General features: G+C 46.3%; 1 protein-coding gene across 2 annotated transcripts in view; it reads right to left on the bottom strand.

The window, feature by feature from the left end:
• Positions 1-19,835, bottom strand: part of LOC116971389 (cadherin-related family member 2-like) — an 86,010-nt gene that overhangs the window by 11,584 nt on the left and 54,591 nt on the right. For both annotated transcript variants that reach the window (XM_033018533.1, XM_033018534.1), the window contains exons 21-26: positions 19,725-19,771; positions 16,860-17,020; positions 14,439-14,541; positions 12,584-12,672; positions 10,955-11,035; positions 1,090-1,155 (exon numbers count right to left, since the gene is read on the bottom strand). In XM_033018533.1, the coding sequence (XP_032874424.1) occupies positions 1,090-1,155; positions 10,955-11,035; positions 12,584-12,672; positions 14,439-14,541; positions 16,860-17,020; positions 19,725-19,771 (547 nt within the window). The remainder of the gene's footprint in view (positions 1-1,089; positions 1,156-10,954; positions 11,036-12,583; positions 12,673-14,438; positions 14,542-16,859; positions 17,021-19,724; positions 19,772-19,835) is intronic.

Here is a 19,835-nt window from a genome sequence, read left to right as displayed (position 1 = left end):
CTGGCAGCTCGTTCCATACACCCACCAATTTTTACGCAAATATTGATGGGCGTATGGAATGAGCTGCTGGAGGAGGTAGTTGAGGCAGGTACTATCACAACACTTAAGGAACATTTAGACAGGTACATCTGGAGAAAACCCACGCAGGTCACGGGGAGAAGGTACAAACTCCGTACAGACAGCACCCGTAGTCAGGATCGAACCTGGGTCTCTGGCACTGTGAGGCGGCAACTCTACCGCTGCTCCACCGTGCTGCTACCTGTGATTGTGCATGACAGTACAATTTTATAGAATTGTATCCAAAACAAAGAATCTCACTGTATCTAGGTTCATGTGAGAATTAAGTATCATTGCACCATTATGAAGATGATTGCCTGACAATCCAACCTCAACTTTCATTTGTTTCACACAAAATAAAATGCATGCGTCATCACCCTGATCCCGTGCAATGGGCAATCCTTATAGACAATAGACAATAGGTGCAGGAGTAGGCCATTAGGCCCTTCGAGCCAGCACCGCCATTCAATGTGATCATGGCTGATCATCCCCAATCAGTACCCCGTTCCTGCCTTCTCCCCATATCTCCAGACTCCGCTATCTTTAAGAGCCCTGAGACCCAGCCTTTAAGACCCAGAGACGCGGGTTCGGTCCGGACTACGGGCGCTGTCTATGCGGAGTTTTTACGTTCTCCTCGTAACCTTCTTGGGTTTTCTCTGAGATCACCCGTCTCCTCCCACATTCCAAGGACGTACACGTTTGTAGGTTCATTGGCTTGGGTAAAAATAGTAAATTGTCCCCAGTGTGCAGGGATCGCTGGTCTAATTTCTGCCAATCGACTTTATGGCTAATCTGAAGAAGGGTCTCTCCCCGAAACATCACCCATTCCTTCTCTCCAGAGATGCTGCCTGTCCCGCCGAGTTCCTCCAGCATCTTGTGTCTATCTTCGAGTTTATGGCTAAGATTTATATTTGTACCGGACTAACTACAGGCTTAATGGGAAGTTATGGATTCATAAATGCCAGCTACTGCCAGCTAATCTCTTTGGAAGAGGTAATAAAAGTAATTCTAACCATTAAATATAAAACTCACCCGCTGATAACATCCGGATTGACAACGAGGCCATTGCCATCAATGAAATAGACGTCCATAAAGGTCCTTAAGAAAGAAAGGCAGCAATTTAGACAGTAGACAATAGACAATAGGTGCAGGAGTAGGCCATTCGGCCCTTCGAGCCAGCACCGCCATTCAATGTAATCATGGCTGATCATTCCCAGTGGATGCATTCAAAAGAGAATTAGATAGAGCTCTAATGGCTAGCGGAATGAAGAGAGAAGGCAGGAACGGGGTACTGATTGTCGATGGTCAGCCATGATCAGGAGGGCAGTTGAGGGGGCAGAGGAGGGTTGTAGCTCTGTTGGTGAGGGATGGAATTCAGCCCCTTGCGAGGGAAGACAAAGGGAGTGACGAGGTAGAATCACTATGGATTGAGTTGAGGAATTGTAAAGGCAAGAAGACACTAATTGGCATTATCTACAGACCCCCAAATAGTAGCCCGGATGTAGGGTCTAAGTTGCAGCAGGAGTTAAAACTGGCATGAACAAAGCTAATGCCACTGTGGTGATGGGGGATTTCAATATGAAGGTAGACTGGGAAAATCAGGTTGGTTCAGGACCTCAAGAAAGAGAGTTTGTAGAATGTCTCTTAGAGCAGCTTGCAATGGAGCCGACCAGAGAAAAGGCAATTCTGGATTTAGTGTTGTCCAATGAACCAGATATGATAAGAGAACTCGAGGTAAAGGAACCGCTTGGAGGTAGTGATCATAATATGATTAGTTTTAATCCGCAATTTGAGAAGGAGAAGGTTAAATCGGAAGTGTCAGTGATGCAGTTGAACAAAGGGGACTATGAATGCATGAGAGGGGAGCTGGCCAAGGGATCCTAGCAGGAATGACGGTGGAACAGCAATTGCAGGAATTTCAGGGCATAATCCGGAAGACGCAGGATCATTTCATTCCAAAAAGGAAGAAAGATTCTGAGGGGAGTAGGAGGCAACTGTGGCTGACAAGAGAAGTTAGGGATAGAATAAAACTAAAAGAAAAGATGTATAACACAGCAAAGAGTAACCGGAAGCCAGAGGATTGGGAAACTTTCATAGGAGAACAGAAGGAAACAAAACGGGCTGAAAAGATGAAGTACGAGGGGAAGCTGGCCAGGAATATAAAGAAGGACAGTAAAAGCTTCTTTAGATATGTTAAGGGAAAAAGAGTAGCAAAGTCAAATGTGGGTCCCTTGAAGGCAGACACGGGTGAAATTATTATGGGCAACAAGGAAATGGCAGAAGAGTTGAACACGTACTTCGGATTTGTCTTCACTAAGGAAGGCACAAACAATCTCTCAGATGTACTGGAGGACAGAGGATCTAAGGGGGTAGAGGAACTGAAATAAATTTTCATGAGGCGAGAAATAGTATTGGGTAGGCTAATGGGACTGAAGGATGATAAATCCCCTGGGCCTGATGGTCTGCATCCCAGGGTCCTCAGGGAGGTGGCTCTAGAAATAGTGGACGCATTGGTGATCATTCTCCAATGTTCAATATATTCAGGATCAGTTCCTGTGGATTGGAGGATAGCTAATGTTATCCCACTTTTCAAGAAAGGAGCGAGAGAGAAAACGGGGAATTACAGACCAGTTAGCCTGACTTCGGTGGTGGGAAAGATGCTGGAGTCAATTATTAAAGTGGTAATAATGGGACATTTGGATAGCAGTAAAAGGATTAGTCCAAGTCAACATGGATTTATGAAAGGGAAATCATGCTTGACTAATCTTCTGGAATTTTTTGAGGATGTGACAAGTAAAATGGATGAAGGGGTGCCAGTGGATGTAGTGTATCTAGACTTTCAGAAAACCTTTGATAAGGTCCCGCACGGGAGACTGGTGACTAAAATTAGAGCACATGGTATTGGGGGTAGGGTGTTGATATGGATAGAAAATTGGTTGGCAGACCGGAAGCAAAGAGTAGGAGTGAACGGGTCCTTTTCAGCATGGCAGGCAGTGGCGAGTGGAGTGCCGCAAGGCTCGGTGTTGGGGCCGCAACTGTTTACCATATATATTAATGATTTGGAAGAGGGAATTAGGAGCAACACTAGCAAGTTTGCGGATGACACAAAGCTGGGTGGCAGTGTGAACTGTGAAGAGGATATTAGGAGGTTGCAGGGTGACCTGGACAGGTTGAGTGAGTGGGCAGATGCGTGGCAGATGCAGTATAATATAGATAAATGTGCGGTTATCAACTTTGGCGGCAAAAACAAGGGGGCAGATTATTATCTCTATGGGGTTAGGTTAGGTAAGGGGGAGGTGCAGCGAGACCTGGGCGTCCTTGTACACAGGTCATTGAAAGTTGGCTTACAGGTACAGCAGGCAGTGAAGAAAGCTAATGGAATGTTGGTCTTCATAACAAGAGGATTTCAATATAGGAGTAAAGAGGTTCTTCTGCAGTTGTATGGGGCTCTGATAAGACCACATCTGAAGTATTGTGTCCAGTTTTGGTCTCCTAATTTGAGGAAGGACATCCTTGTGATTGTGGCAGTGCAGCGTAGGTTCACGAGATTGATCCCTGGGATGGCGGGACTGTCATATGAGGAAAGGTGGAGCCCACAATGGTCCATTGTTGGCTGTGGAAGAGCTCCAATAGTTCGATAGTTCAGTCGTGCTTTATTTAAAATAGATAATAATAGACAAAAGGTGCAGGAGTAGGCCATTCGGCCCTTCGAGCCAGCACCGCCATTCAATGTAATCATGGCAGATCATCCCATTTGTGACAACTGAATATAAACAGTGAAACTAGCTTCATTATCATCTCCCCCACAGCCAACACAGACAAACTGGTCCGACGAGTCTGAAGAAGGGTCTCGACCTGAAATGTCATCCATTCCTTCTCTCCAGAGATGCTGCCTGTCCTACTGAGTTACTGCAGCATTTTATGTCTGTGAACAGGTACATGGTTAGGAAAGGTTTAGAGGGATATGGCCACTTCAGGCAAAGGGGTCTAGTTTAGATGGGGCATCTTGTTAGGCATAGGAAAGTTGGGCTGATGGGCATGTTTCCACGTTGCGAGACTCTATTGGGCTTCGTGAAAATCCAGCGGCGACCAGAAATAGGTACGAATCTTTAGGTGACTACTCACGACTGTACAGGCGTCACCCTGCAACATTTCGCCTGCATGGTCGTGAGCAGTCGCGGAGAGAGTCCTACCTTGTTCAGGTCGCCGCTGGATTTTCAACACGTTGAACATTTTCAGCGACCTACTGCGACTATGATGGGTGCCGGCAAGTCGCCGAGAATATCGCCTAAGTGGGACAGGCCCATATGTCTCTATCAGCTGTTGCACTGTGCCTCCCCTGACAATTAAAACGGAGTTCCTCCAGCACTTTGTGCTTTGCTCCAGGTCGCTGTATCTGCAGTATCTTGTGTCCGCAGATTTATTGATGTGAGTCGTGGCAAATAAAAAAGACATCTGCCTCCCATTAAAATTTGCAGAATAAATGTCAAGTCTCGCAGTATTGCAGGCGGCACGTTTCAGTTCATTGGAGTTTTTATAAACGCAAGACCTAGTCTTACATGATATTTTTATAATATTGGAACGGGGATGATGGAAATCTTCACTGGCCTGAAAATTACTTGGAGTTCGAATCACTCCATATATCACCAGCTCCCTGGAGCATCTGATACTAACGTCCAGGTTCAGGACCAGCTTCTTCCCCTAAAGCCAAACCAGCTGTTAAACACTACAACCTCCAAATAGGTTCATAAGGTCCGTCACGGTGGCGCAGCGGTAGAGTTGCTGCCTTAAGGGCCTGTCCCACTTGGGCGTCATTTGCGCGTCATTTACGCGACATCATTTACGCGTCACGACGCACGACGCGCGGTTGTGCGCTGCGCCCCAGGATTTTGGGACGTAGAAAATCTTCGAGCGCCATCTGCATGACGGGCAAATGACGCCAAAGTGGGACAGACCCTTTACAGCGAATGTAAAAATTGTCCCTAGTGGGCGTAGAATAGTGTTCATGTGCGGGGATCGCTGGTCAGCGCAGACCCGTTGGGCCGAAGGGGCCTGTTTCCGCACTGCATCTCTAAACTAAACTAAACTAAGATCATAAGTTCTAGGGGCAGAATGAGACCATTTGGCCCATCAAGTCTACTCCGCCATTCAATCATGGGTTTATCTATCTTTCCATCTCAACCCCATTCTCCTGCCTTCTCCCCGTAACCCCTAACACCCGTACCAATCAAAAATCTGCCAACCTCTGCCTTAAAAATACCCATTGACATGGCTTATGGCAATGAATTCCATAAGCTCTAAACTACGTAGACTTGGGGACATTTATTTTGTCTTTTTGCACTATTATTGTTTCAGGTCACAGAGTCCTACAGCTTCCTACACATGTACCTACAGCTTTGAAACAGGCCCTTCGGTCCAACTTGCCTGCATCAGCCATATATATATGTGTGTATGCTAAACATTTCCTCATTTATTATATTGTTTACAGTGTACTATGTTTATATATTCTGTTGTGCTGCAGCAAGTAAGAATTTCATTGTTCTATCCGGGACATATGACAATAAAACACTCATGACCAATCAACATGCGTGGAGTAACTCCAGTGTGCCCCCTGGAGGCTCTGAGATTATAACCTGTGACCCAGATAGACCCATTTTTGTGCAACCTATGTAAAATAAGCAAACTGTAATCTATCCATGATGGGGGAATTGATCCATGGTGGCGCAGCGGTAGAGTTACTGCCTCACAGCGCCAGAGACCAGGGTTCGATCCCGACTAAGGGTGCTGTCTGTACGGAGTTTGCACGTTTCCCCCGTGATCTTCGAGATCTTTCGCTTTCCTCCCACACTCCAAAGACGTGCAGGTTTGTAGGTTAATTGGCTTCTGTAAATTGTCGGTCACGGACACTATGGGCCGAGGGGCCTGTTTCCGCGCTGTCTCTCCAAATTAAACTAGTATAAATTTATTCTGCTGTGCTTTACAGGACAATAGACAATAGATGCAGGAGTAGGCCATTCGGCCCTTTGAGCCAGCACCACCATTCACTGTGATCATGTCTGATCATCCACATAGAAACATAGAGAATAGGTGCAGGAGGATGCCATTCGGCCCTTCGAGCCAGCACCGCCTTTCATTGTAATCAAGGCTGATCGTCCCCAATCAATAACCCGTGCGTTAGCCTTCTCCCCATATCCCTTGATTCCACTATCACCACATACACTAGCCAATACACGAAGGGACAATTTTACAATTTTCACCAAAGCCAATTAACTTACAAACCTGCACATCTTTGGAGTGTGGGAGGAAACCGGAGCACCCGGAGAAAACCCACTCAGGACACGGGGAGAACGTACAAACTCCGTACAGACAGCACCCGTAGTCGGGATGGAACCCGGTTCTCTGGCACTGTGAGGCAGCAACTCTACCGCTGCCCCACCGTGCCTCCCTCTAACCTGTGCGGGACTGAGCATGCTACAATAAAGGGAGGTGTTTGTCGGCAGCGGCAGGGGAGCGGGTGGGGCAGGAGGAAGGATGCCATGGGGAAAATGTCTAATGGATGTTGTCAACTCAGGTCAGCCCGAAAAAAAACCCGCCTCTCCTTTCATTCAGTGGGACAGGGGGCAGCCATGAGGTCATTGGGAGACAATTGTGAGTCGACTCTGAGAGTGAAGCGATTGTTAGTGGCTCGGCTGGTGTAGACGGCTGCAGTGTGGCTGCCTTTAAATGATCTATCGTGGAGAACAGGCCACCGAGAATGGAAGGGGGCCATTGAGAACAAGGGGGAACTGGAGGGGGTTAGGACTATTCGGTGAAGATAGGACTGTGCGGTGAACCTTTGTAACTTTGTCTGGCCCAGAAACGTGGCCACACTTGTGCTCAATAGACAATAGGTGCAGGAGTAGGCCATTCGGCCCTTCGAGCCAGCACCGCCATTCAATGTGATCATGGCTGATCATCCACAATCAGTACCCCGTTCCTGCTTTCTCCACATATCCCCTGACTCCACTATCTTTAAGAGCTCTGTCTAGCTCCCTCTTGAAAGCATCCAGTGAATCGGCCTCCACTGCCTTCTGAGACAGAGAATTCCACAGATTCACAACTCTCTGGGTGAAAAAGTTTTTTCTAAATGGCTCTCCGTTCTAAATGGCTTACCCCTCATTCTTAAACTGTGGCCCCTGGTTCTGGACTCCCCCAACAAGCATTCTGAATCCAACCTTTCTATCCTGGGCCTCCTCCATTGCCAGAGTGAGGCCCAGCGCAAATTGGAGGAGCAGCACCTCATTCCTTCGCCTATTCCTTCGCTCCATAGATACTGCCTCACCCGCTGAGTTTCTCCAGCATTAAAAGGATGTTCCTTTAGAAAGAAGATGAGGAGGAATTTCTTTAGTCAGAGGGTGGTGAATCTGTGGAATTCATTGCCACAGACAGCCGTGGAGGCCAAGTCAATTGATATTTTTAAGGCGGATGTTGACAGATTCTGAATTAGTACGGGTGTCAGGGGTTATGGGGTGAAGTCAGGAGAATAGGGTTAGGAGGGAGAGATAGATCAGCCATGATTGAATGGCGGAGTAGATTTGATGGGCTGAATGGCCTAATTTTGCTCCGATTCACTTATGAGAACCTTTGAGCTCCCTGAGAACTAAACAAACTTATTCCACTAGCGTTCTATAATTTTAAATGCTCCCCCAACTCTGCCTGGCATGGCACGGATCTAACGTTTAGATGTAACATTGGTTTAGTTTCATGTTACAGTGCAGAAACAGGCCCTTGGCAACATCAAGTCCGCGGCAACCAGCGATCCCTGCACATTAACACTATCCTACAAAACACTGGGGACAATTTATAGTTATATCAAGCCAATTAACCTACAAACCTGCACGTCTTTGGAGTGTGGGAGGAAACTTAAGATCCTGAAGAAAATCCACAAGGGGCCACACAGTTTAAGAATAAGGAGTAGGCCATTTAGGACTGAGAAGAGGAAAAACTTTTTCACCCAGAGAGTTGTGAATCTGTGAAATTCTCTGCCACAGAGGCAGTGGAGGCCAATTCACTGGATGTTTTCAAGAGAGAATTAGATTTAGCTCTTAGGGCTAAAGGGAATCAGGGGATATGGGGAAAAAGCAGGAACGGGGTACTGATTTTAGATGATCAGCCATGATCATATTGAATAGCAGGGCTGGCTCGAAGGGTCGAAAGGCCTACTCCTGCACCTATTTTTTCTATGTTTCTATGCCACGGGGCGAACGTGCAAACTCCGTACAGACAGCACCCGTAGTCGGGATGGAACCCGGGTCTCTGGCGCTGTGAGGCAGCAACTCTACTGCTGCCCCACCGTGCCGCCGTGCCGCCTCTTTGACAGGACGCTGATACTGTTTTGCATTTAGATTGTCGAGCACAATAAGCGTTCAAACGCGAGGCATTTTGAAACAATTCAAAACTATGTACCAGGAATTCCCTGCATTTGGTGGACTTTTCCGTGGAAACAAGAGAGGAGAAGGCCCTGAGGAAACCCCTGGATCCAAAGTCTAAAGATCTCATAAAATGCAAATGCCTGACTTGTCCATGCCAATATTTGTAAGGAGGAAACATATCCCAAACTCAACTAAATAAACGGGCTTTAATTTTTCATTAAAAGGTACAAATCAAATTGATGCCGACTTTTTGATCCCACAGGAAGGCAGGAAACACATCCTTCATATTTAGTTTAGTTTGGTTTAGAGGTACAGAGCGGAAACAGGCCCTTCAGCCCAACGAGTCCGCACTGACCAGCGATCCCCTATCCTACACACACTCGGGACAATTTACAATTATACCAAGCCAATTAAGCTATAAACCTGTACATCTTTGGAGTGTGGGAGGAAACCAGAGCATCCGGGGAAAATGCACACAGGTCACGGGGAGAACGGACAAACTCTGTACAGACAGCAGCCGTTGACAGGATCAAACCCAAGTCTCTGGCGCTGTGAGGCAGCAACTCTACCGCTGCGCCACCGTGTCGCCCGTACCTATATGAACCTGACCAAGTCATGGTTTCTCAGTCACAGATTAAAATCAAGGATAAGTAAGTAAGTAAGTTTATTGGCCAAGTATTCACATACAAGGAATTTGCCTTGGTGCTCCACCCACAAGTAACAACATGACATACAGTGACAGTTACGAATGACTCAGCAAACACTAAACATTAATAATAATAAAACATTAATGATAAAACACCATTGATCAAGCATGTGAACCAACAAAATACCAGATCAAAGGGAGGCTACAGATTTTTGGCTGTTGTGTAGAGCAACTACTCGTGGATAAAAACTGTTTTTATGTCTGGCTGTGGCAAGTTTGGCAGTCCGGAGTCGCCTTCCAGTGGGAAGTGATTCAAAGAGTTTGTGGCCAGGGTGAGAGGGGTCAGAGATGATCTTACCCGCTCGCTTCCTGGCCCTTGCAGTGTACTGTTCATCAATGGAGGGAAGGTTGCAGCCAATAACCTTCTCTGCTGATCAACACTTCTCTGCATTCAACACCATTGTGCCATAGCTACTACACTCCAAACTTTCCGAGTTGACTGTGCCTGAACCCCTCTGTCGGTGGATCACCAGCTTCCTGACAGACAGGAAGCAGCATGTGAGGCTGGGAAAGCACATCTCGGACACGTAAACGCTCAGCATAGGGACACCTCAAGGCTGCGTACTCTCTCCTCTCCACTACTCTCTCTACACCAACAACTGCACCTCCACAGACACCACGGTCAAGCTTCTAAAGTTTGCGGACAACACAACCCTGATTGGATTGATCCAGGATGGGGAGGAATCTGCCTACAGACAGGAAGTGTCACAGCTGGTGGCCTGGTGCCATCGCAACAACCTAGAGCTCAATGCCCTTAAGACAGTGGAATTGATTGTAGACTTTAGGAGAGCTCCCCCTTTTCTCACCCCACTCACCATCAACAACACCACAGTCACATCTGTGGAGTCTTTTAAGTTCCAGGGAACCATCATCTCCAAGGACCTTAAGTGGGGGGCTACCATCGACTCCACAGTCCAAAAGGCACACCAGAGGATGTACTTCCTACGGCAGCTGAGGAAGCACAATCTGCCACAGGCAATGATGGTCCAATTCTACACGGCCATCGTAGAGTCTGTTCTCACCTTCTCCATCATGGTCTGGTTTGGCTCAGCCACCAAGCACGACATCTGGAGGCTGCAGCGAATCGTCCGATCAGCTGAGAAGGTTATTGGCTGCAACCTTCCCTCCATTGATGAACTGTACACTGCAAGGGCCAGGAAGTGAGCGGGCAAGATCATCTTCGACCCCTCTCACCCTGGCCACAAACTCTTTGAATCACTTCCCTCTGGAAGGCGACTCCGGACTGTCAAAGCTGCCACAGCCAGACATAAAAACAGTTTTTATCCACGAGTAGTTGCTCTACTCAACAGCCAAAAATCTGTAGCCCCCTTTGATCTGGTATTTTGTTGGTTCACATGCTTGATCAATGGTGTTTTATCATTAATGTTTTATTATTATTAATGTTTAGTGTTTTCTGAGTCATTCGTAACTGTCACTGTATGTCATGTTGTTACTTGTGGGTGGAGCACCAAGGCAAATTCCTTGTATGTGAATACTTGGCCAATAAACTTACTTACTTACTTACTTGGCTTCACAAGTACTTCTCGTGGTCTGAAATGTTTCGTCACAACAGTTTTGACTCTTGGGATGTCTAATCTACACGTCCAGCTAATAATTTCATCGCAGTATTATGTTGGTCATGTTCATAAGTGATAGCAGCAGAATTAGGCCATTCGGCCCATCAAGTCTACTCCGCCATTCAATTATGGCCGATCTAACTCTCTCTCTCAACTGAGCCGGCCTTTGTATTTTTGACTTTTTTCCTTTACAATTTACCCACCTTTTTAAGTTGCTGGTCTTGTTTGCAGGTAAGAATCTTGAAGAGATCACACTAGTTCCAGGCACGGCAGTATTTAAAATGCTGCAATGGAACAAGAGATGTTCAGTGGAGACTCAAGCAACAGCAGATGCTGGTTTACAAAAAAGATCACAAGAGTGCTGGAGTAACTCAGCGGGTCAGGAAACATCACTGGAGAACATGGATAGGTGACGTTTCACAGAGTGCTGGAGTAACTCAGCAGGTCAGGCAACATCTCTGGAGAACATGGATAGGTGATGTTTCACAGAGTTCTGGAGTAACTCAGAGGGTCAGGCAGTATCTCTGGAGGACATGGATAGGCGACGTTTCGGGTCAGAAGCCTACTTCAAATTGTTTGTGGTGGTGAGGGGGTTGGGAAAGCTAGAAGAGAGGAAGGGCAGGACAAAGCTCGACGAGTGATAGGTGGATACAGATGAGGGGAGCAGGTGGGTTTCATAGGCAGATGGTTGGACAAAGATCAACAGACGAATGCCTGAGATAAAGAGGAAACATTTGTGAGATAAGGGTAGAAGAGGTGCAATTGAATGGCGGTGCTGGCTCGAAGGGCCGAATGGCCTACTCCTGCACCTACTGTCAGTTGTCTGTAAATGGTGAAGCCAGATGAAGGAATAGTGGATGTAGAGTGGATGTGGAGAGGATGTTTCCACTATTTGGGAGAGTCTAGGACTCGAGGTTGTAGCCTCAGAATTAAAGGACGTTCTTTTAGAATGGAGATAAGGGCCTGTCCCACTTGGCCGTCATTTGCGCCTCATTTATAAAATAGGTTGACGCGTCGTCACGCGCAAATCACGCGTCATCATGTGGTCTGGTGCGCGTGACGTCATTAGAATACCCTGCGGCACACGGCGACGCATGGTTACGCACGGTGATGTAACCAGCATCACCACGCGATACATCTGTGACCTCGGGACGCCAGCGTGAGACGCCAATGCGTCAGCATGCGTACACGATACGTCACGCAGGTGGCGCGCGAGGGTTTCGTGCAGCACAAAATCCTGGAGAGCCGAGCGATACCGCGTGCAACTCCACACTCCTCCACGCCTCTCCATACGCACGTCCCGCGCTACCCACACGCTACTCATGCGTCACAACGCGATGACCTCGAAGGGCCGAATGGCATGTTGAAAAATGTCCACGAGAGCCCCGAGTACTTACGAGCGGCCATTACCATAAATCTCCGAGTTCGAATCAGGGCAAACTCGGGAGAACTCTTGAATGAACTCATACAGTGGGACAGGGCTTTTAGTGTGCCGGGATCGATGGTTGGTCGGTTAATTGGCTTCAGTAAAGATTGCAAATTATCCCTAATGTTAGAGTGCGGGTGATCGCTGGTGGGCATGGACTGGGTGGCCGAAGAACCCGTTTCCGCACTGTAGCTCTAAACTAAACTGTGGCTATCGAATGTGTATACAATTCACAAGCGGTCGAGTTTTATTAGCGTTTGAATATTTTAGCCTCAACTCTGAAGCCCAAACGTAAAGCAAGGTCAATAAAATGTTTTGCTGATAACCTTCCTCTATATCCCATGTCGGAGCCCACCTGTAAACACAACGTGTTATTGAACAGTTGCGATGTGTAACTCTGTCCCACCTCAGTATTTGTTTCTCCATCAGAAGCAGACTTCCCGGAAACTTGTCAAAAACGAGTTGCAATTTCCTGCTTCTGTTAACAACGTGGACCTGAAGAGAAAAAGCAGTCTCCGTTACAATAGACAATAGATAATGGGTGCAGGAGTAGGCCATTCGGCCCTTCGAGCCAGAAGTGCCATTCAATGTGATCATGGCTGATCATCCCCAATCAGTACCCCGTTCCTGCCTTCTCCCCCATATCTCCTGACTCCGCTATCTTTAAGAGCCCTATTTAGCTCTCTCTTGAAAGTATCCAGAGAACTGGCCTCCACCGCCCTCTGAGGCAGAGAATTCCACAGACTCACAACTCTCTGTGTGAAGAAGCGTTTCCTCGTCTCCGTTCTAAATGGCTTACCCCTTATTCTTAAACTGTGGCTTCTGGTTCTGGACTCCTCCAACACTGGAGGCACTGGAGGCATTAAAGACTGCATGGAATGGAAGGCATTTAAAAACTGCATGGATGAACTACAATTGTTCATCCCAGTTTGGCAAAAGAGTAAATCAGGGAAGGTAGTGCATCCGTGGATAACAAGGGAAATCAGGGATAGTATCAAAACAAAAGATGAAGCATACAAATTAGCCAGAAAAAGCAGCCTACCAGAGGACTGGGAGAAATTCAGAGTCCAGCAGAGGAGGACAAAGGGCTTAATTAGGAAAGGGAAAATAGATTATGAAAGAAAACTGGCAGGAAACATAAAAACTGACTGCAATTTTTTTTATAGATATGTGAAGAGAAAAAGATTAGTTAAAACAAATGTAGGTCCCTTGCAGTCAGAAACAGGTGAATTGATCATGAGGAACAAGGACATGGTTGACCAATTGAATAACTACTTTGGTTCTGTCTTCACTAAGGAAGACATAAATAATCTGCCGGAAATAACAGGGGACCGAGGGTCAAATGAGATGGAGGAACTGAGTGAAATCCAGGTTAGCCGGGAAGTGGTGTTAGGTAAATTGAATGGATTAAAGGCCGAAAAATTCCCAGGGCCAGATAGGCTGCATCCCAGAGTACTTAAGGAAGTAGCCCCAGAAATAGTGGATGCATTTTTCAAAAAATAGTGATAATTTTTCAAAACTCTTTAGATTCTGGAGTAGTTCCTGAGGATTGGAGGGTAGCTAATGTAACCCCACTTTTTAAAAAGGGTGGGAGAGAGAAAACGGGGAATTACAGACCAGTTAGTCTACCATCGGTAGTGGGGAAAATGCTAGTTATTAAAGATGGGATAGCAGCACATTTGGAAAGTGGTGAAATCATTGGACAAAGCCAGCTTGGATTTATGAAAGGTAAATCATGTCTGACGAATCTTATAGAGTTTTTCGAGGATGTAACTAGTAGAGTGGATAAGGGAGAACTAGTGGATGTGTTATATCTGGACTTTCAGAAGGCTTTCGACAAGGTCCCACATAAGAGATTAGTATGCAAACTTAAAGCACACGGTATTGGGGGTTCAGTATTGATGTGGATAGAGAACTGGCTGGCAGACAAGAAGCAAAGAGTAAGAGTAAAGGGGTCCTTTTCAGAATGGCAGGCAGTGACTAATAATCATTATGGAATGGTGGTGCAGGCTCGAAGGGCCGATTTGACCTACTCCTGCACTTTTTTTTTTTTTTTTGCCAAGGCAGGAACGGGGTACTGATTGTGGATGATCAGCTATGATCACATTGAATGGCGGTACTGGCTCTAAGGGCCGAATGGCCTACTCCTGCACCTATTGTCTATTGCCTTCAGAGCCAGGAATGTATTTGGCCACAAAAGCATAGAATTTAGTTGCTTCTCAGTGTACAGTAATTGATATTGTAATGAAATGGAAACTTACTTCTAGCAAGTAATGAGCAGTATTACGAGGTATTCCCCCATCAACGGCGACAATTTCTATCTTCCAACATCCCTCTGATGTTAACTCCAAATGATTTCTTATCCTTAAAGTAAAAGATGAGAGAAGGATTTGCTATGACGTTCTTCTGACTTAAATTAAATTAAATTTCTTTATTTATATAGCACATTTTTAGTCAACTTGCATTGACCCCAAAGTGCTTCACATAATTACATCCACACACACAGGCAAAGGTGGGTGAAGTGTCTTGCCCAAGGACACACACAGGCAAAGGTGGGTGAAGTGTCTTGCCCAAGGACACAACGACAGTATGCACTCCAAGCGGGATTCGAACCAGCCACCTTCCGGTTGCCAGCCGAACACTTAGCCCATTGTGCCATCTTGTTATCGGACACACCACTTGTGATCGTTAGCACAACCCCAATATCCTCTGCCCCCCACACTGACTACCATGCCTTCAGTCAGAGTGATACAGCATGGAAACAGGCCCTTCAGCCCATCTTGCCCACACCGACCATTTACACCAGTCCCACTTGCCTGCATTTGGTCCATATCCCTCCAAATCCATGTACCTGTCTAATAGTTTCTTAAACATTGGGATAGTCCCTACCTCAACTACCTCCTCTGGCAGCTCGTTCCATATGCCCGCCACCCTTTGTGTGAAAAGGTTCCCCTCAGATTCCTATTCAATCTTTTCCCCCCATATTCGTATGGCGACCACACATTTCACTGTACCAATTGGTACATGTGACAAATAAATGTATCTTGTATCTCACCTTAAACCTATGTCCTCTGGTTCTCAATTCCCCTACTCTTGACAAGAGACTCTATGCATCTACCCGATCTATTCCTCTCATGATTTTGTAAACCTCTATAAGATCACCCCTCATCCTCCTGCGCTCCAAGGAATAGAGTCCCAGCCTACTCAACCTCTCCCTGTAGCTCAGACCCTTGAATCCTGGCAACATCCTCGTAAATCTTCCCAGCACCCTTTCCAACTTTACGACGTCTTTCCTGTAACATGGTTCCCATAACCAAACACAATACTCTAAATGCAGCCTCACCAACGTCATATATAACTGCACCATTTGGAGTAATGTGTTTAGTTTTGGTCAAAGTGTAATAAGAAACGTCACCTATCCATGTTCTCCAGAGATGCTGTCTGACCCGCTGAGTTACTCCAGCACTTTGTATGCAATTTATTGTAATTTGATCCAGAGTCCAAGTGAATAGATGATAGTTAAGACAGTGGCTGAAATATTCAAACACTAATAAAACTTGACCGCTTGTGAATTTTTTACACGTTCATTAGCTTTAGTTTAGAGATACAGCGCGGCAACAGGCCCTTCGGCCCACCGAGTCCGCACCGACCAGCGATCGGGCACACTAACATTATCCTACACACACCGGGGCAATTTACAATTTTACCAACCCGATTACCCTGCCCGGACAACCAGACTGCTAAACAGCTGCCTTCCACAGGCTGTGAGGCTGCTAAATGGGACGACAGATGGCACAATGGGCTAAGTGTTCGGCTGGCAACCGGAAGGTAGCCGGTTCGAATCCCGCTTGAAGTGCATACTGTCGTTGTGTCCTTGGGCAAGACACTTCACCCACCTTTGCCTGTGTGTGAATGTGTGTGAATGTGTGTGGTGGTCGGAGGGGCCGTAGGCGCAGATTGGCAGCCACGCTTCCGTCAGTCTGCCCCAGGGCAGCTGTGGCTACAGAAGTAGCTTACCACCACCGAGTGTGACTGAGGAGTGAATGAATAATGCGATGTAAAGCGCCTTGAGTATTAGAAAGGCGCTATATAAATCCCATCCATTATTATTATTATTAAACAGTCACTCCACCTGATTCTGCTGCTTTTGCACTGACAATTTAATAACTGGCACAGAGTAATAACTCTGGCACTGGCTCAGGCCACTTAAATCAGCTGCCCTGGACATTTTATGACTGTTTTTACTTGTATTTTAATGTTGTTGTTTTTACCTGCACTTTTTAAAAACTATTTGTACTGTTTTATCAGGAACTGGATTTTTATTTTTTATTTTTATTTTTTTTTATAAATCGTTTTTATTTTTTGCGTGAAATGTTTAAGTTTTTATGTGCGATGCTCCGGTATTCCCTGGGAAACGTCTTCTCATTTTGCACTGTACAACTGTTGCTTTGCAAGATGACAATAAAAGATGATAATGATAATGATAATGTACGTCTTTGGAGTGTGGGAGGAAACCGGAGCTCCCGGAGAAAACCTACGCAGATCACGGGGAGAACGTACAAACTCCGTACAGACTGCACCCGTAGTCCGGATCGAACCATGGTCTCTGGCGCTGTGAGGCAGCGACTCGACCACTGTGCCACCGTGCCGCCCAGCCGAAAGCTCAGTTCGATGTTACTTACCGAAGACTGCCTTCCCACATAGACTTGCTGTTCAAAGATGTTTGAATATAAAAGGATTCTGTTGCTGTTTTATTAACTGGCGATGCCCCTGGTACGTTTAACGTGACCGCCACAATGTGGAATGTGACAGCCCCGTTCTCCCCCGTGTCACTGTCAGAGGCCTAAACACACAGAAACATCGCCATTGAACAGTTAGCCATGCAGCAAATATTCATCAGTTTAGTTTATTGTCACATGTACAGTGAAAAGCTTTTGTCGCATGCTATCCAGTCAGCGGAAAGATAAGGGAATAACGTTTAGTGCAAGGTAAAGCCAGCAAAGACCAATCAAGGATAGTCCGAGGGTCACCAATGAGGTAGATAGTAGTTCAGCACTGCTCTCTGGTTGTGGTAGGATGATTCAGTTGCCTGATAACAGCTGGGAAGAAACTGTCCCTGAATCTGGAGGTGAGCGTTTTCACACTTCTGTACCTCTTGCCTGATGGTGGGAGTGGCCAGGGTGCGACTGGTCCTTGATTATGCTGCTGGCCTTGCCGAGGCAGCGTGGAGTGTAGATGGAGTCAATGGAAGGGAGGTTGGTTTGTGTGATGGTCTGGGCTGCGTCCACAATTCGCTGCAATTTCTTGCGGTCTTGGATGGAGCTGTTCCCAAACCGTGCTGTGATGCACCCCGATACAATGCTCTCTATGGTGCATCTGTAGAAATTGGTGAGAGTTGTTGGGGACATGCTGAACGTCCTAAGCCTTTTAAGGAAGTAGAGGCGTTGGTGTGCTTTTTTGGTCGTTGCTTCAATATTGGGTAGTCCAGGAGAAGTTGGTGGTGCTATTGACTCCTTGGAATTACAAGTTTTCCATCATCTCTACTTTGGAACCGACAAATGCCAATGTTTTCCATATCAAGGGTGGTGGGTGTATGGAACAAGCTGCTAGAGAACATAGTTGGGGCAGGTACTATAACAGCATTTAAAAGCCACTTGGACAGGTACATGGATAGGGCTATGGGCCAAATGTGGACAAATGGAACTAGGGTGGATGGAGAATCCTGGTATGGACGAGTTGGGCCGAATGGCCTGTTTCCGTGCTGTATGGCCCAATGTCTATATGGATCGGTGCAGGGACACATATTTACAATTCATATTTATGCTTTAGCATTTGCAAGTCACATCAATTTGGAAAGGATAATTAAGAGTGAAGATAGACACAATAGACAATAGACAATAGGTGCAGGAGTAGGCCATTCGGCCCTTCGAGCCAGCACCGCCATTCAATGTGATCAAGGCTGATCATCCCCAATCAGTACCCCGTTCCTGCCTTTTCCCCATATCCCCTGACTCCGCTATCTTTAAGAGCCCTATCTAGCTCTCTCTTGAAAGTATCCAGAGAACCTGCCTCCACCGCCCTCTGAGGCAGAGAATTCCACGGACTCACAACTCTATGCGAGAAAAAGTGTTTCCTTGTCTCCGTTCTAAATGGCTTACCCCTTATTCTTAAACTGTGGCCCCTGGTTCTGGACTCCCGCCGACACCGGGAACATTGCTGGAGTAACTCAGCAGGTCAGGCAGCATCACTGGAGAGAAGGAATGGGTGACGTTTCGGGACTGAAGAAGGGTCTTGACCCAAAACGTCACCCATTCCCAAGTCCAAAAACGTCACCTGTTTCTTTCCTCCCAGAGATGTTGCCCGTCCCGCTGAGTTACTCCAGCATTTTGTGTCTATCCTTGGCGTAAACTGGCATCTGCAGTTCCTTCCTACTGAGTTAAGAATGAGGCAGAGTCCAAGAGTTAATAAACATAGAAACATAGAAAATAGGGGCAGGAGGAGGCCATTCGGCCCTTCGAGCCAGCACCGCCATTCGTTGTGATCATGACTGATCGTCCCCAATCAATAACCCGTGCCTGCCTTCTCCCCATATCCCTTGATTCCACCAGCCCCTAGAGCTCTATCTAACTCTCTCTTAAATCCATCCAGTGATTTGGCCTCCACTGCCCTCTGTGGCGGGGAATTCCACAAATTCATAACTCTCTGGGTGAAAACGTTTTTTCTCACCTCAGTCTTAAATGGCCTTCTAAGACTGTAGCCCCTGGTTCTGGACTCGCCCAACATTGGGAACATTTTTCCTGCATCTAGCTTGTCCAGTCCTTTTATAATTTTATATGTTTCTATAAGATCCCCCCTAATCCTTCTAAACTCCAGTGAATACAAGCCTAGCCTTTTCAAACTTTCCTCATATGACAGTCCCGCCATCCCAAGGATCAATCTCGTGAACCTACGCTGCACTGCCTCAATCACAAGGATGTCCTTCCTCAATTTAGGAGACCAAAACTGTACGCAATGCTCCAGATGTGGTCTTCCCAGAGCCCTACACAACTGCAGGAGAACCTCTCTACTCCTATACTGAAATCCTCTTGTTATGAAGGCCAACATGCCATTAGCTTTCTTCACTGCCTGCTGTACCTGCAAGTCAACTTTCAGTGACTGGTGTACAAGGACACCTAGGTCTCGCTGTACCTTTGTAATAAATTTGTGAAATGCAAATATTTGGCAAACGATTTTCAATTTGGATAAGTGTGAAGTACACTTTTATGAGGAAAAAAAGAGGAAATCACATATTACTCCGAAAATAAGACTCAAGATGAACAGGGGAGCATGTATCTCTAAGCTAAACTGAACTAAACCTGTTCTTTAGCAAGGAGCAGAATCCTCTCTCCACTTCATCTCCGTGACAAGATGCAGAGTGAAAAAGTACTGTCACCGCCAAATATTTGTAGTTAATCAAATAAATATGCCCTAGTTTTATTTGAACTAGGCTCAAATAAAATATGCCAAGTCAATAAGATAAAGTATTAAAAAGAGTTGACGGAACATACCTCCAACACTGCAACCTCTAATCCCTCCGTGACAAATTCCAACACAACTGAAAGAAATCCAGAAACAGATGTTAAGTTCTCTATTTTTTGTACTGTTTAGTTTATAGATAC

The sequence above is a fragment of the Amblyraja radiata genome, chromosome 3 (genome assembly GCF_010909765.2).
Source record: "Amblyraja radiata isolate CabotCenter1 chromosome 3, sAmbRad1.1.pri, whole genome shotgun sequence".
Classification (NCBI taxonomy): domain Eukaryota; kingdom Metazoa; phylum Chordata; class Chondrichthyes; order Rajiformes; family Rajidae; genus Amblyraja; species Amblyraja radiata.
The sequence above is the reverse complement of the archived record's forward strand: the minus strand, read 5'-3'. Positions and strand labels throughout refer to the sequence as shown.